The sequence below is a fragment of the Trachemys scripta genome, chromosome 3 (genome assembly GCF_013100865.1).
Source record: "Trachemys scripta elegans isolate TJP31775 chromosome 3, CAS_Tse_1.0, whole genome shotgun sequence".
Classification (NCBI taxonomy): Eukaryota; Metazoa; Chordata; order Testudines; family Emydidae; genus Trachemys; species Trachemys scripta.
This window is the reverse complement of record NC_048300.1, coordinates 69,725,813-69,741,542: the sequence shown is the minus strand read 5'-3', so window position 1 is coordinate 69,741,542 and position 15,730 is coordinate 69,725,813. Positions and strand designations below refer to the sequence as shown.

General features: G+C 41.0%; 1 protein-coding gene across 1 annotated transcript in view; it reads left to right on the top strand.

Annotated features, from left to right (window-relative positions):
* WDR64 (WD repeat domain 64) overlaps positions 1-15,730 on the top strand; it is a 122,906-nt gene that overhangs the window by 76,586 nt on the left and 30,590 nt on the right. Inside the window, exons 12-14 of the mRNA XM_034766871.1 lie at positions 4,318-4,466; positions 9,214-9,337; positions 12,855-13,027. Of these exons, the coding sequence (XP_034622762.1) occupies positions 4,318-4,466; positions 9,214-9,337; positions 12,855-13,027 (446 nt within the window). The remainder of the gene's footprint in view (positions 1-4,317; positions 4,467-9,213; positions 9,338-12,854; positions 13,028-15,730) is intronic.

The following is a 15,730-nucleotide window of genomic DNA, read 5'->3' as shown; positions in this document are numbered from 1 at the left end:
CCACAGTCAGTTCCCAAGACACTCGAGTTTAGAGTGTCTTGCCCTCCAGGCTGCTGGGTTAGGAGCTCTGTAGGCAGGATCCTGTCAGTCTGGGAGCCAGGAAAAGTGTATTCTTGCATGAGAACAAGAGCGTCTCCCATGGCCTACACTCTTCCTTTTAAAGGCTCCTGGCTGACATAATGTGGTCCAGCTGCCAGCTCCTCCCTCCTGGCCTGGCAGTTCGAACACACTCTTTGTGATGTGGCAGGTTCTCTTCCCACCTTCCAGGAAAGCTCCCTGCTTTTGCTGGGGGAAGGATGTGAACAACTTATCTTAGAAACAAGGAGGAATGGAAGGCTGCCTATTTCAACATGTTCAACATATTCATAAATTATCTGGAAAAAGGGATAAACAGTGAGGTGGCCAAGTTTGCAGATGATACAAAAATTACTCAAGACAGTTAAATCCTAAGCAGACTGCGAAGAGTTACAAAGGGAAGTCACAAAACTGGGTGACTGGGCAACAAAATGTCAGATGAAATTCAGTGTTCATAAATGCAAAGTAATGCACATTGGAAAACATAATCCCAGTTATGCTTACAAAATGATTGAGTCTGAATTAGCAGTTGCAACTCAAGAAAGACATCTTTGATTCATTGTAGATAGTTCTCTGAAAACATCCACTCAATGTGCAGCAGTAGTCAAAAATGCTAACAATGTTAGGAACTGTTAGGTAAAGGATAGATAATAAGATGTTAAATATCATAATGCCACTATATAAATTTATGCTACACCCATACCTTGAATATTGTGTGCAGTTCTGATGGCCCTATCTCAAAAAAGATATGTTAGAAATGGAGAAGGGCAACAAAAATGATTAAGGGTATGGAACAACTTCCATATGAGGAGAGACTAAAAAGAGTGGCAGTGTTCTGATTAGAAGAGAGACGACTAAGGGGGAGGATATGACAGAGGTCTATAAAATCATGATTGGTGTGGGGAAAGTGAATAGGGAAGTATTATTTACCCCTTCTCATAAAACAAGAACCTGGGGTCACCCAATGAAATTAATAGGCAGCAGGTTTAAAACAAAAGTATTTCTTCACAAAATGCACAGTCAATGTGTGGAACTTGAAGCCAAGGGATGTTGTGAAGGCCAAAACTATAACTGGATTAAAAAAAGACCTAGATAATTTCATGAAGGATAGGTCCATCAATGGCTATTAGCCAAGATGGTCAGGGATGCAACCCCATGCTCTGGGTGTCTTTAGCCTGTGACTGCCAAATGCTGGGACTAGATGACAGGGGATGGATCACTTGATTGCCCTGGTCTATTCATTCCCTTTGAAGCATCTGGCATTGCCCACTGTCAGAAGATAGAATACTGGGCTCGATGGACCATTGATTTGACCCACTATGGCCATTCTTATATTCTTATTTAAATACTTGGTTCTCTGTATCTCGTCCTCACTGGAAAAAGCCATGTTCTTATCTCGTGTCTGCTAACGTGGTAACCAAGACAAGGTAAAATCCTAGTGAGGACATGTCAATTTGTAGTTTTAACACTTTAGCAGGTTGGAGTAAACCCTAGATTCCTTTATAATCTTTACCTCAAGCTGCTAACATGTAAACACTACAAACTGCCATGTCTTCACTAAGATTTTACCTTGCCTTAGTTAACATGAGGTAAGAACATACACTTTTTTTTTTTTCTTAAAAAAGACAAAGCCTTGGTGGTGACAGAGTTTCTCACTAACTCTATAGATCTGAATGTTCTTTTTTTTTTAAAGAAGACAATTGTATTAGAAACAGAACAGTGACCATGGAGCCAACACTCCACTGTCTCTTGGAGAGAAGAAACGTATTTCATATTTCTGCAACTTTGTAGTGACAGAAGACCGTGGAGATTCTGACAGTAATCTTAGTGCTTCTGCAGAGCTGGAAATTCACTGCTTATATCTTCTGGACATCTTCTGAACATGTTAGCTAAGAACCCGACAGAATGCTTGCCTCCCATTTTGCACCCAAACAACAATATTCTTAATCCACTATTGATCACTGTAATGGAGATCTATTTTCAGTTTTGTATATGGAAGAAAATAAATAGTTAGGTCCCTTTGTTAAAAGGCTTCAGTTGAGTGATAACAAAATTTGGACTTTAATAAAGAGCCCCAAATTCAGTTCTGTTATATGAGTATAAATCTAGAGTAATTCCAATGAAATCACTGGGAGGTACATGGTATAAATCATAGAGGAGTGGCATTTCACCCAGTGTCTTCCTCCCAGCATGCACCCCATGTAGCTGAGTTGGGCACAGGGCATCTGCACTGGTGCAGGTATGTGAGGATTCCTCCCTTTCCCAGGCTGTGGAGTGTTATCAGGCCTGATCTACGGTTGCTACTCAAGTCTCCGCATTAGCAATAGTTTGAATGCAGTGGCTGAGGTGAAAGTAGACATATTGGCCCCAGGGAAGAACCCCAGTTTGCTGCAGCCCAGTATTACATGTGGTGTTTTTTTCTTTAAACTTCTGCCATAAGGAGTATTGTTCATATGGGGTGTAGGGGATGGGAAGAGAAGACTTAGTTTTCATCTTAAACCTGTGCAGAATTTGAGATGTAGACAACTATTAAATGTCCATGTAGTCTATTGATTCCCATATTTTACATATATTTGGATCCTATAGTACTTGTCACTTGCACGGTTAATTGGTGGCAGTATTAGGGAATAGAACCTCAAACTACTGACTCCAAACCCGGAGTTTTAACCACAAGACCATGTTGCCAAATTAAACACCTGTTGTGAAAGGGCTGACCCCATTTAGAGTGCACAGACTCTTCCTGCAGTTTGGCTTAGCTAGTAAATCAAACAATGACTCAGTAACATAAAGTGCAGCTGAGCTTCCTCCTAGGTTTGGCTATTTGTAGGGTTTCCCTCCAAAGGGAGGATACCACCACTTGTAACTCAACATCTGAGATAACTGGACCCACCTACCAGCCTGATTTGTCAATTACTTGAGCCTTCTTGAAGGGGGCTTACCACACATGCCTAGGGTGATTGAGCAGAAGAACCCTACGTTCCTGTAAAAGATGTTAGTCTGCCTGACCTTTCTGTTTAGTCTGGCATTTGATTGAGTCTCTCAAAGTTTGTGTCATCTTATTCTAAAGGCCAGTGAAACAGTTCCATGTGAAAAGGGTCATTTAAAGTTTTAAATCCTATAGGATTAGCAGATACATAGTTGGATATTTCCTCAGCTGTGAGATGAATTGTCTCAACTCAGACTCCCCAAACTGTTCTACAGTCCATACAAGGATGATTATGACTAAACACTAGGCCCTGCTAGTGATTCTGTTAAAAGGTAAAATGAATTCCTCCTCATTGCTGGAGAGGGAAAGAGATCCAAGTTATGCCTAGGAGAACTAATCCTTACTGTCATCTACCTGATACGCATTTACATAGAAGGCTTCAGATTTTAATCCTCTGATGTCCATACATTGTTATAGATACAAATGTTTATGGATGAGTCCTGCTCTCTATCATGCTCTATTTGCCTATTTTGACAGAAGCACAGTGGTGCTTTCTCTAATATTGCCCCATATGTCTGGAATCATACCCTGCACCTTGCAGACACCTTCTCCTCCTACACATCCACTGCTGAACCTAAGTCCTGTACCAGCTCAATTAGGTTGCAATAAATAAAATGGGAATTTAGATGTGTACACTGCACAAATAGGCGTGTGAGCTTATGCAGTTGAAAACTTTGACCATTATTCAACCTTCTCTCATTTCCCTAGGCCATGGTTCATTTTGACTGTAAATGTTCTGATCAAGGAGATGTAGGTTTTATTTGTCTGCAAAGTGCCATGCGCACTGACAGTGCTGCATAAACCAAGATATTGAAAAGACAGCGTAGCTTACAGATGGATTTGCTTTGTTCTATAGGAAGTGACTTCTGGGATTGCTTTACTCAGTGAGATTGCTATCAGTCAGGATGACATTTATTTGTTCTTCCTACACTGTCCCACTCTGGAACTGTAAATCCCCTAGTTCCTATGGATCTTGGGGTTAGGGTTGCTTCTCCCATAAAAATTGGATAGTTGATTGTCTAAGGCAGCAACATATGATAAATATTCTTATTTAGTGATTGTTTATTGTGCTTGGGAGAGGTTTTTCTACTTTTCTTCGGACAGCAGAAATTCTCTAGAACTGGCCAGAAGTGTCTCTTTATATTCTCTTGCTGAATTCAAATCAAACACAATGGTTTATATAGAGTTGATCCATTTCCTCGAATGGCAGTTTGCACAGTCACATAAATGATTAGTACCTCTCTTGCCATGTACAGGGTCATCAGTCATTGATATTTATCCTCTAACCCGGATGATACAAGACACCAAACAGGTTCCACAAACGCATGAAAGAAACATCAACGTACTGGTTTACAACAGGGCTTTTCACCAAGTTCTCACTATCTGTGCTGAATCTATTGTGAAGGTGAGCATCAACTTGCACCCTTTAAACCGGGAGAGAAAAAGAATGTTGCAGTTGCTTTTATCACAGATAAATTGCTGAGCCATTAGGCAGGAGTTAATTGTGTTTGTTATGCAAGCCATCATCTTTGTAGCTATTTTTATGCTGTAACTCTCTAGGGAAGTGGTAATCCATGATAAATAAGCCATTTAACATCAAAGCAGCATTATTTCTATCAGGTGACCCTTTCAGCTGAACTGCAGAATCAATGTAATTAGTCTCCTCTTTCACATTAGGCACCAGAGGGATGGGTGGGGAGGAGGAGGGTCTGGTCTTGATGTGGAACTCCTTTTTCTTCACTTGGGTTTTGTTCCGCACTACATCGACAGGAATGGAGCTTTGTATATAAATTTATGAAACAGTGATCATTGGTTATTATATGGCTACAAAAAGCTATTTAACAGCTGTGATTGATATAAGAATGCTCTGGATGAGCAATTTAAGCATGTATACATAGTCCTCGATTCAGGAGCACATCCCTATTCAGGACACCACTTATGCATCTGTTTAAAGGTAAACATGTGCTCATGGCCTATTGCAGCTCAAGGGCTTTCTGAATTGGGATTTAAACCATGAAAAATTACTTTGGAAACTATGTAGAATCTGGGAAAACTACAACACTAGAAGAAGATTCCGTATCAAAGGTTAAGCATTCTTCCCGTTTGCTCTATCCAAGGGTAACAGGCTGACTTGCCCTAAAGGATGGAAGGCCTGGGGCCAGCCAAACCTGCTTACTAAGGAGCCACCCCTGAGAGGAGTCAGGGGATAGCAATTGCCCAGTAAAGAGCAGTGGGAGGCTGCAGTGAAAGTGGGAGCTCAGGAAGCTGTGGTAGAAACTGAGGAAAGGCTCCTGCAGGGAAGACCCTGACATGAGGGGAGCTGCCCCAGCTAGGATGACTAAAGCAGGAAGAAGACCTTGACACCAGGGGAATTTGGAAGGCAGACCCTGAAAGTTGAGCTCTACCTGGGTAAAGCCTAGGAGTGGTGATTGAACTGGAATCCGCTTCTGAGAACGAGGGCAGGGGATTCCCTATGTAAGGGGAGAAAGACATTGAATTGTAGCATTGGGGTCTTATGGGCCAAACTGTCAAAGGGCTAAATAAATTGGACCCCAGGAGGGGAATGTTTTTAAATTTAGCTTTGGACTATCAGAGTGCAGTTCCTGAGGGCCCTGAGGAGTTGGAGGAAACAGGGCAGGGTGCTGCAGAGTGACCTCTGTCCACAAGCCGGTGCTCCGGAGGCAGCTGCCCTGTTACACCAAGCTACAAGACTTAACTGCCACCTTCCTATTATCCTTTCCCTACTCTCTTCTCTGAACCTTCTTCCATGTGGCTGATAGGCCTGGATCCAGCTTGCTGGCTTTGTCTGCCATACCCACACCCTCTCCTCTTTCAGATCACTTGTTGTATGCAATGGTGGTGTAGCCACGTTGGTCCCAGGATATGAGAGACACAAGGTGGGTGAGATAATATCTTTTATTGGACCGACTTCTGTTGGTGAAAGAGACAAGCTCTGTGGAGCTCAAAAGCTTGTCTCTTTCACCAACAGAAGTTGGTCCAATTACAACAACTAATTTTTATTTTTTTAATTGGACCAGTATTGTAGAGCCTATAGACTTTATCTAGTCCTTCCCTTAGAAAAAGTGTTAACAAACTAGACAAACATAAAAAACTGGTCTCTCGCTTTTTTTTTTTTTTAATTCATCCCCCTTCCTCAATCTGAGTTGCCTGTTTTGAATGTGAGCTTTTGGGCAGGGTCCCTGGGTAAAATGTTTAAAAGCACTTGAGCCTCAGTGCCATTTTCAAAAGTGATTTAGGCACTTAGAATCCTTCGTCCTATTGACTTTCAATGAGGCTTAGGTTCCTATGTAACTTCGGGCCATACATTAGAAGGTATCTGTCTAAAAATGCAGATAGGCAGCTAGTGGGATATTCAAAAGCACCTAGATACCACGCTCCTATTGATTTCAGTGGGACCGAGGCACCTAAATACCTTTTTAAAATCTGGTTCTTAAGCACTTTTGAACATTTTACCACTTGTCGTCATACTTTGTAAAGCACCTTGCCCACTTCTGATGCTATGTCAGTGTCTTAAAGTCTTTAGGAAACTGGCTAATTCTCAAGTGCTGAGTATCTAGGAGCTGGCTTATTTCTTGAATATGGAGACACTTTCCCTGGAGTGAACCCCAACATGCTCTTCCTCAGAGCCAGAGATGCAGTTTATTACCAACTTGATCAGTTCCCCCTGCTGCCAGTTTCCATCTCTATCTTCAGGCCAATGAACCAACTGTGGGTACATAAGCCGCATGTGGAGGTCAGGAAGTCAACCAGCAAGACTCACTGCGGACTCACCAACAGTGGAAGAACAATAGGGAGGCAATACTCCTGGCGCTAAGAGGCACATAGAATAGAAGGACATTGACCTTCCTGGAGAAGCCTTATAGAATTTAATAAATAGCCTTTCTGTGGGTGTTATAAGCCATTCTGTAGACTTTAATAGCGAATTTTATCCTTCCTCTAAAATTGCATAGGATGTCCCAGGAAAAAAAACCTATAAAATGGATCACCTCTTCTTCTATTCTATAGGCTTTAGCACTAATTTAACTACATCAGAATCCAATTCTGAATTGGATTGAATAGTATCACAATAGCCCTGAATTATGGGAAACTGTTTTCTCTTTCCCACCAGCTCTATTTGTTGTAGAAGCATAAAAAAGGGACTAATTTTGTCAATAAATGCAATGATTTAAATATGAACCAACTAAAACTACTTGCTATAAAAATGTCAGAAAAGCTATAGGCAAAATTGGCCATTAATTTTGAGTGTCCTGCAGTTGACTCCTGTATCCTGATGATCAGAGGTGCTGAGCACCCACAGTTCTTGCTGACTTCAGATGGAGTTATGGGTAGAGCTGAGCAAAATTTTTCAGACCAACAGTTTATTTGCCAAAACATGGCATTTCAGGCTATGTGAAACTATTTGCAAATTTGACCCAGTTTCATCCCAAGACACATTTTTTCCAGGCTCAGCCCCAGGAAACTCATGTGTGTGTGTCCATGTCTCTGTCCTCATCTAACCTTTAGCCCAATAATTAGGACACTTTTCTGAATGTGGAAGACCCAAGTTTGAATCCCCACTCTGCTTCAGGACTTGATCTCAGATCTCCAAGTTGAGTAGCTCAACCATCAGGCTCTAGGCTAGTCTAGGGTAGGTTAGTCTCAACCTCTCCTATTTAAGCTATTCCACTTTGTATAAATACTTAAATATTCATTGGGGAAGGGACTTGAATTCTGACAAATCTGAACATTTTCAGAATCAAAGCAAATATTTTTTCTAATTTTTTTTGTTTGCTGGCCAAAGCGAAAAATCAATTGTTAACCCAGGTCTAGGTATGGATGTTCAACATTACTGAGAATTAGGTCCAACTGGGGCACCCAAATTTAGTGGCCACTTTTGAAAGGCTAGTTATACTCTGAGAAATGAGGCTATTTGCATCACAGTCACATCCAGAGGCCTTGCTCAGGATTGGGACCTCTTGATAGTTGCTGTACAAACACATAGTAAGGGAGAGTCCCTGCCCTGAAAGGCATATACAATATCATATAGCATTATTGCTTCATTTGAGGATCAAATCCTTAAAAGACACATGTTGGAGTATCCAACATAATTGATTCATCCCTTCTTTGTAGCCAGGGCTCGATTTAGGGTCAGCTTGGAGAGCGCCGGGCTGTGCTCATGGTGCTGTTTTTGTTGTTAGTGACAAAAAGGAAAATAGAATGTTTGAAGTAAAACATTTCAGGTATTTTGTATGTGGATTCATTTTTCGCTAAGTTCCTAAAATTTTTGTGGAGAATTCCAGACTTTCTGAGACTACATTTTCCTTAAACCTCTTAGAATGTTGTCAGCCATGCCCTTGTGGATATATAAGAGGTGGTGTGTTGCCAGTCAGTCAGTCAGATATAAGAACGAACTAAAGTGACAGCCCAGCTGCGATATTGTGAACCTTGTTTTATTGTGTAATTGTGAAAGTATACTTGTGTTTTAAGACTTGAAGAGTGTAAGTAGAGACTAATAAAGGACATATTTAATGAGATGCCAGAGATATCTATTGAACCCCTATCTACTCAACCATATAAAAGTTTCTATAAGCATAGAGGAAACAATTTTTTTTATTTGGTTACATATGGCATGAATAAATACATATTTAAGGATCCTAATGTGCAAGTTTATAGTCTTGTATGACTGAGATAAATCATGCATGCAAATCGTGCATCAAAGTCATGAAATGGACTACAAAGTAAGGTATTCAAAAGTTTAACAAATGGAGGGGGGCACCGAAGACGATCCTTGCATGGGGCACCATTTGGTCTAGGACTGGCCCTGTTTGTAGCTAGCTTTCCTTGTTTTCTGTATAGTAAAAACTCATTTTAGTTAACCATTTTTATCTCTAACTTAAAAAGAATCTATTTCATGTGACTAGTGAAAATAGGCTATCCTTGCTAGAATGGCTTCCTTAGGGTGCCAAAGATTTTTGGAGTTATAGAGAGTGAATATTGTGCTGTTGCGTCTGCTATACTATCAGGAAGCATATTTTTATGGGATATATGAGCGTCATCTATTCAGCATGTTAATCTTTTGGCAGCCAACATATAACACATGGTGTGGGGATTTTTGTAGGATGGACTGCAAATAATTTTAATTTTGTTTCTAGGTCTGGGAGCTAGAATCCGGGCACCAAATCTACCAGATTGAAGATGCCCATGGGCCTAATATTGAAGTGACCTGTGCAGCAATTGATAAAAATGGGTTCCACCTTGCTACAGGAGCCTGTGATGGTAAACAATTTAATTATCACTACTATTCTGTTATCTCTCTTTAGAATGAGATACTATATTGTGACCAGGGCTGTGAGAACAGTTTGCTTGGAACCCACCTGAAACCATGTTGGATTGGGGTCCAATTTCAAAAAGCTTTTGCAAAACTGGACTGGTGCTCTTTTGTATGGCCCTGACCCCAACCACCCCTTTATATTAAATGCCTCAATGTATAGCAATAAAAATGAGACATGGCATAACTTTAAAGAAATACCACAAACTAAGCTTCCCCATGCAATTTGACTTACCTGTGTAGTACATCCTACCTCTGGAACTCGCATACCCATACCTGGGCTAGCTGTGATCGAGCTACTATATTAAAAATTGAGTGTAGCCACAGTGGCACAAGAGGTGGAACAGGCTATCTTCCCCAAGTACATGCATAGTGTATTGGACAGGGTGGTACTTGAGGCTGCTAGCCTCTCCTGGCATTGGTGCTGCCGCAGTGCCGATCTATTTTTAGCATGCTAGCTCGACCCGAGCTAGTCCAGGTATGTCTTCTCAAGCTGGAATTTACACCTTCAGCTCAAAGTGTGGACATGCCTCTTGTGCACCAGAGTGTATATACCCCACCTCCAGTCAGAGAGGGGAGAGGTTAGTAAGCATCCTTGCAAGACAAGAAAAATACCTGCTTGGCCTGAAAGGAGTATGAAAGCTGTCTAGCCTGAAAGGAGAATTACAGATGGATCTAATTTGGGAATCAGGCCTTTGAAAGGCAATGTTAGGCTTTATGGGAAATGGCCTTTGGCTCTGTCTGCCTGGCTTCTAGTCCAAGAAGATCTTTCCATCAGGGCTTAGGAGCTAGACCTGAATGGCATGAAGGATTAGAGACTGTAGTAGTCTGCACTGGACTCCAGGGACTGCTGTTCCATGATGTGATACTTCTCTGGGGGGTCTGGAATAAGCATCCTGTGAATACCTAAGAGTGTCATGGCTTACAAAAAGCCTGTAGCAGTCTGGAACCAGTCAGCCCTGGTCTACGTTACCTAGAATGAACAGTATTAGAATAAGGATTACATTGAAACAGACACCTGAAGAAAATCCATCCTACATGCAGTGTGGCAGTTACTGCGGTGTTAGAAACCTTGATATCTTCTTGGAATTTCCTGACTCTTGTGTGCTTGAATTCTCAATGTTAACATTGTTTTGATGACAGGTTTTTGCTTTCAATTTCCCTTGCTGGGAAGAAAGGGGAGAAGGGATGAAACTGAGGTGCCTTTTACTCAGGAGGACTAAATTAGCTCAACAGGCCATCTTTCACTCAGCTGCCTTAACATTCTCAATCCTACAAAAACAACAAAGAGTCTGGTGGCACCTTAAAGACTAACAGATTTATTTGGGCATAAGCTTTCGTGAGTAAAAACCTCACTTCTTCGGATGCATCCTGTGACTCAAGAAGGCTGCATTAAAACATGGCAGCACTGGCGCGGGAACAATTTGTATAGTGGAAGTGCTGAGAGCCTTGAACCAAACTGTAAACCCTGTATATGATGGAAACCACTTCAAGCCAGGGGGTACTGCAGCACCTCCCGCACCTCTAGTTCCAGCACCTATGCATGGCAGCATGTGTGCACACTCCAAATTTAAATGATCACCACTTCCAAAATACTGAACCACCCTGCTTTAAGTGGGACATGTATTTCTCTCCTCCAAGAAAGCTCGAAAACAAGCCAAGGTTTGAGTTTCTATCTTAAGTGTTATTGATACGCAAGAACAAAGCTTACAGTAGGAACATGTGGGCTAAGTGCATTTTTTCCATTTTGGATAATTCAAAAATAGCAAAACCCATTTTGCTCAAACTTTCACAAAAAATTGAATTATTGTGGGCTAAGCCCAAGCATGAATATCTTCAGCCCAGAAGGCATTTTAATGAGAAAACTGAGCAACTGGAGTAAAGGAGTTAAATTGAAAAGGGAGAACTCAGTTTTATAGGATTTGCTGACTCTGAACACGATACATAGTTAGTGTATTTTCCATTATGCAACACGTCATGTAATGTATGGCATGTTAGTTTGAGATTGTATGACAAGGCCTCTCCGTTTATTTACCAGACCTGCACTGAATTCTTCAGTAGACTTTAATAATTGATTAATCAATTAGCATGGCTGCATAATTCTGAAACTTCAGGGTTTATTGAAATGTTAAGAAATGCAGCACCAAGTAAATTTTGGGATACTCCAGAAATATACAGGGTTCCTCATGAAGAAGACATGGCCTCTGCCACAAAGCATGCAGGCCAGATTAATTCCACTTGAGCATACTGTCCTTTATTAGCACCATTTAGCCGAGATACTTTGCCCACAGGGCTTAGGGACTACTCAGAAAGGGAAAGCTGTTGTCAGGTCAGTAGCGCCACACGACAAGGGTGGATCCCAGTTGGTAGATACTCCTTCAGAGAGTGCTTCAGCCTCTCTTTTCCACCCCCTCATTTTGAGAGAAGGTCTGGTAGTGAGTCATGTCACACTCAGCCTTGCCGCTCTCTCAGATCGGAAGATCTCTGCCTTGCTGGCTCCCTTTCTGCCCTTTTGTGGGGTTGGCACAGAAGCAGGAAGTACAAAACAGGCATGGAGAAGGACAGAATGGTAGTCTATTGGCAATGGCAATGTCTGATAACCCCGTATAACTGTGCTCACTGAGAGGAGAGGTGAGGGACTAGAGAATCTACTCCATTGTTCTCCCATTTAGGCAAAAATGCTTTTTGTATGCCCACAGTCAAGGAAGGAGGCAACATTGCTTGGCAATCAAACTTAACACCCTCACTGACATCAATAGGTTTTGGATCAGGCCCTAAGTGTGCGTCATTGGAAACGTTTGTTTTCCTGAAATCAATGAAGTTTATTGCTCGAATAGCACAGGGTTGAATTTACATTATTTGAAGTGTGACTGACACTGTAGGCAGACTGTTGTGCTGCCCCAGGGACATTTCTGAAAAATATCTGGTGGTTGATGCTTTTACAAAGGCCCTAGTGTCAGTCAGGGACCCATTGTACAAACAGAAGTAAATAAAGTCCCTGCCTTAAAGAGCTTACATTTGACTTTTAAATGACTCAGCCAACACATGTGAGAAATTGAAAGAAGGGATTTTTGAGCCCCATGATAAGTTATCTTTAGCAGGGAAGATTTTAGCAGTATCTAGAAAGGGAGAGGGTCCATCTGAGGCAGGGAAATCACAGCAATATTCCCTGTAATTGGGTGATTGAATATTTGTAAGGGATCCCTACATACACACTTCCTGCCAACCCCCCCCCCCACCACCCGGAATATAGACTAATTCACAAATACCATGTGTCCCAACCACATGCTTCTGTGAAGCAGTATTCAATTACCAAACATCAGACCTGAAGAAATGGGAAATGTGATGCAGCTGATTTTTCTTTCTTTTTGCTATTTGGGACTTGTCAGGTTTCTGAGTTGAAAATACATGTTTTGTGTTTAACAGTTTTTCTCCTTGTGTTTCTTGCCCTCACTTCTTGTTCAGGAACATTGAAAATCTGGGATTTTGGAAGTGGGCAAGAAATTAAAGCTTTGCCTGTAGCAAATGATAGCAAAGATGATGAGCAGTGGCTGCTGCAGCTAGTTTATCTGAAGGCTAGTGAGAGTCGGCATGTGATCCTGGCTTTGGAGCACAGTGGGGAGATCAAAATCATTCAGGTTTTTGATATCTTACATGTGATTTATTTCATTCTGTAGCTGCTTATTCTGAAGTTCAAACAGACAACTTTCATAGATCAGTAGGCAAACCCTATGCAACTGTCAATGTAAAGTCATTTTTCAGCATGTCATCAAAGTAACTTTTAATATTTAAAATGTCAGTGTGTTCCATGTTCCATGGCTAGATGTTCAGCATTCTGCTCACCTCTTTCCATGAACACACTACACTGGAACCATTAATATTTTTCTCATAGCAGTTAGGCTTTGGTGGAAAGTTACAAATTTCCTATCCCTCAGTCATTTTGCTCACTGAATAAGAGCCAGAACCTGCCCTTAATTTGCCGGATGTGCATAACTTTACTCATTGAAGTAAATGGGAATACTCCAGTGAGTAAAGTTATTCACACATGCAAGTGCTAGTAGGATCGGGTCCCAAGACTAAAGAACTCTTTCCCTTCCCCTCTCCTTCAGAAGTGAAAATCAGAGGCCCATGCACTCCCCCTTGATGACATGATGTGAGGGAACGGCATGATCTGAATCCTGCATAGAAGGGTTTCAAAGGGATATGAAAAAGAGCCTCTCACTCTATGGTTCCTTGCTTCCTCTTGAGTTGCTGCAGTGCAGTTCTCTGGCCCCATTAGCAATCAGCTTAAATAGCTTACAGACTAACAAGAAAATAGCTAGAAGCAAATTTGAGGCTACTTTTGTCCTTGCATATTTCTATTTATAGTGATACCCTTTGCCCAAGCACCTAAACAGGAGAGAGTACTACACGCTAGGTAGTTGGTGAGACAGACGTTGGTCCAATAAAAGACATTACCTCACCCAACTTCTCTCTCTCTCTCTCTCTCTGTGTTCATAATTTGACACAGACATAGCCCACTCTGCCACAATGCACTCATACAATCAAGTTACATAATCATCATCCCAATACATACAACCATAGGATTGCATACCGAACATAAACTCTTAGGCATAGCAAGGTCATGGACAAAAGAGCAGTTTTCTGACTGCATCTAGATGAAATTTCTGTAACAAGAAGTTATACATTGTGGCTATGAGCATGAAAATAAGCATTTATGCAGCCTTCTTTATCCCTCTGAATGTTGCTCTGGAAGAGAATAGCCAGTGTATGGAGCTGCTTTACAAATTAACGTACTATAAAACTTGAAATAATCAGTTCATTGAATTTGCTATTTATGGTTAATTAAAAAAAACTCTAAATTTAATTTACTAACAGCTTAATTAAATGTAGCCACATGAGCCATTCCTCCCAAACATTACTGTGAAGCAAATTTATATCTGAAAGGTGCTAAATAATGCTGCCTAGTAGATTTACACGTTTTACGGTAATTTTTTTCCAAATTGTTCTTGTTCAATATATTGAAATGGTTTAAAAAAACAACACCCCTCTTCCGCATTGATTAACTTTAGCATGTAATGCCTCTATGAAAAGAGTATTAAATCCTAGCTACCTTTTAAATAACTTTGAGTCTGTCCTAAAGCCAAAAAGTAGGGACATTGAAGTTAAGGCAGGAAGCTAAGTATTGGAGTTTGTTTTATTTGCGGAGAACCTGTTAAGAGAACCCCCATTAGCAACTAGACACAATGGGCAAGGATCAAAGACTCAGTTTCAGCCTTAATTCTACATTTCCTTAGGTTGAACCAAAATGCTTGTTGTTTTCATGCAAGTGGGATGTCCGCCATCTTTGCTATCATACCAGAGATTGAACTTGGGACCTCTAAAACTAAATGTATGAGCTGCTACAACTTGAGCTCAAGAGCCAAGAGGTTGTAGCATGGAGTGTACAAGATTCATATAGTCTGTGAATCAGCAATGAAGGGGACCTGTAATGAACTTTGACCAGTGGGGTACATATGGGAATTGATAATATGTTGTGACAGGGGTCCCAAGGGAGCCAACTGAGGTCACTCAATTAGGGTGAACTGCAAAGAATGGGCCAGACAATTCCCAAAGTTGGTGGATATTCCAATACTTAGATTTACCAAGCCAGCACAAAACAGCTTCTATAATACCTCACTGGTTACCCAGAAGCCCACAGCACAGTTCCTTTAAAGTAACCCAGCCTCAGGCCTCCACCCAGACACCCAAGTCAAATATGACGAGGATTACTGAAAATCTTATTCATCATATAAAAAAGTTCTATCAATCCCAAAGGATCGGACACATTACCTCCCAGGTTAATGAATATTCCAGATCTACCCAAATACAAGCTTACATCCAATTCTTATTAACTAAACTAACATTTATTTAAAAAAGAGAAGAGAGGGAATATTGGTTAAAAGATCAGTATACATACAGACATGAGTACAATCTTGAGATTCAGATTCATAGCAGAGATGGTGAGCTTTGTAGTTGCAAAGAGTTTTTTCAGAAATATTTCATAGGTTATAGTCCAATGTTTATATTCAGGGTGGTCCAGTCAGGACTGGGATCTCAGTCCTTATGGGTTAGCCTTCCCCTGCATGAAGCCTCAAGCAGATCTGAGATAAAAGGGATTAGGACCCAAGGGTCTTTTATACAGTTTTCTAACAGCCACTTGACCATACTATCCTGGGTGAACAATAGGCTTTTGATGTAAACTTCTGTTTCCCAAAACTCACTAGTAATTAACTACATGGATTAACATAAGATAATTTATCCATTAGGCTGTCTATCACAAACTTTAAAGAGACAGATAG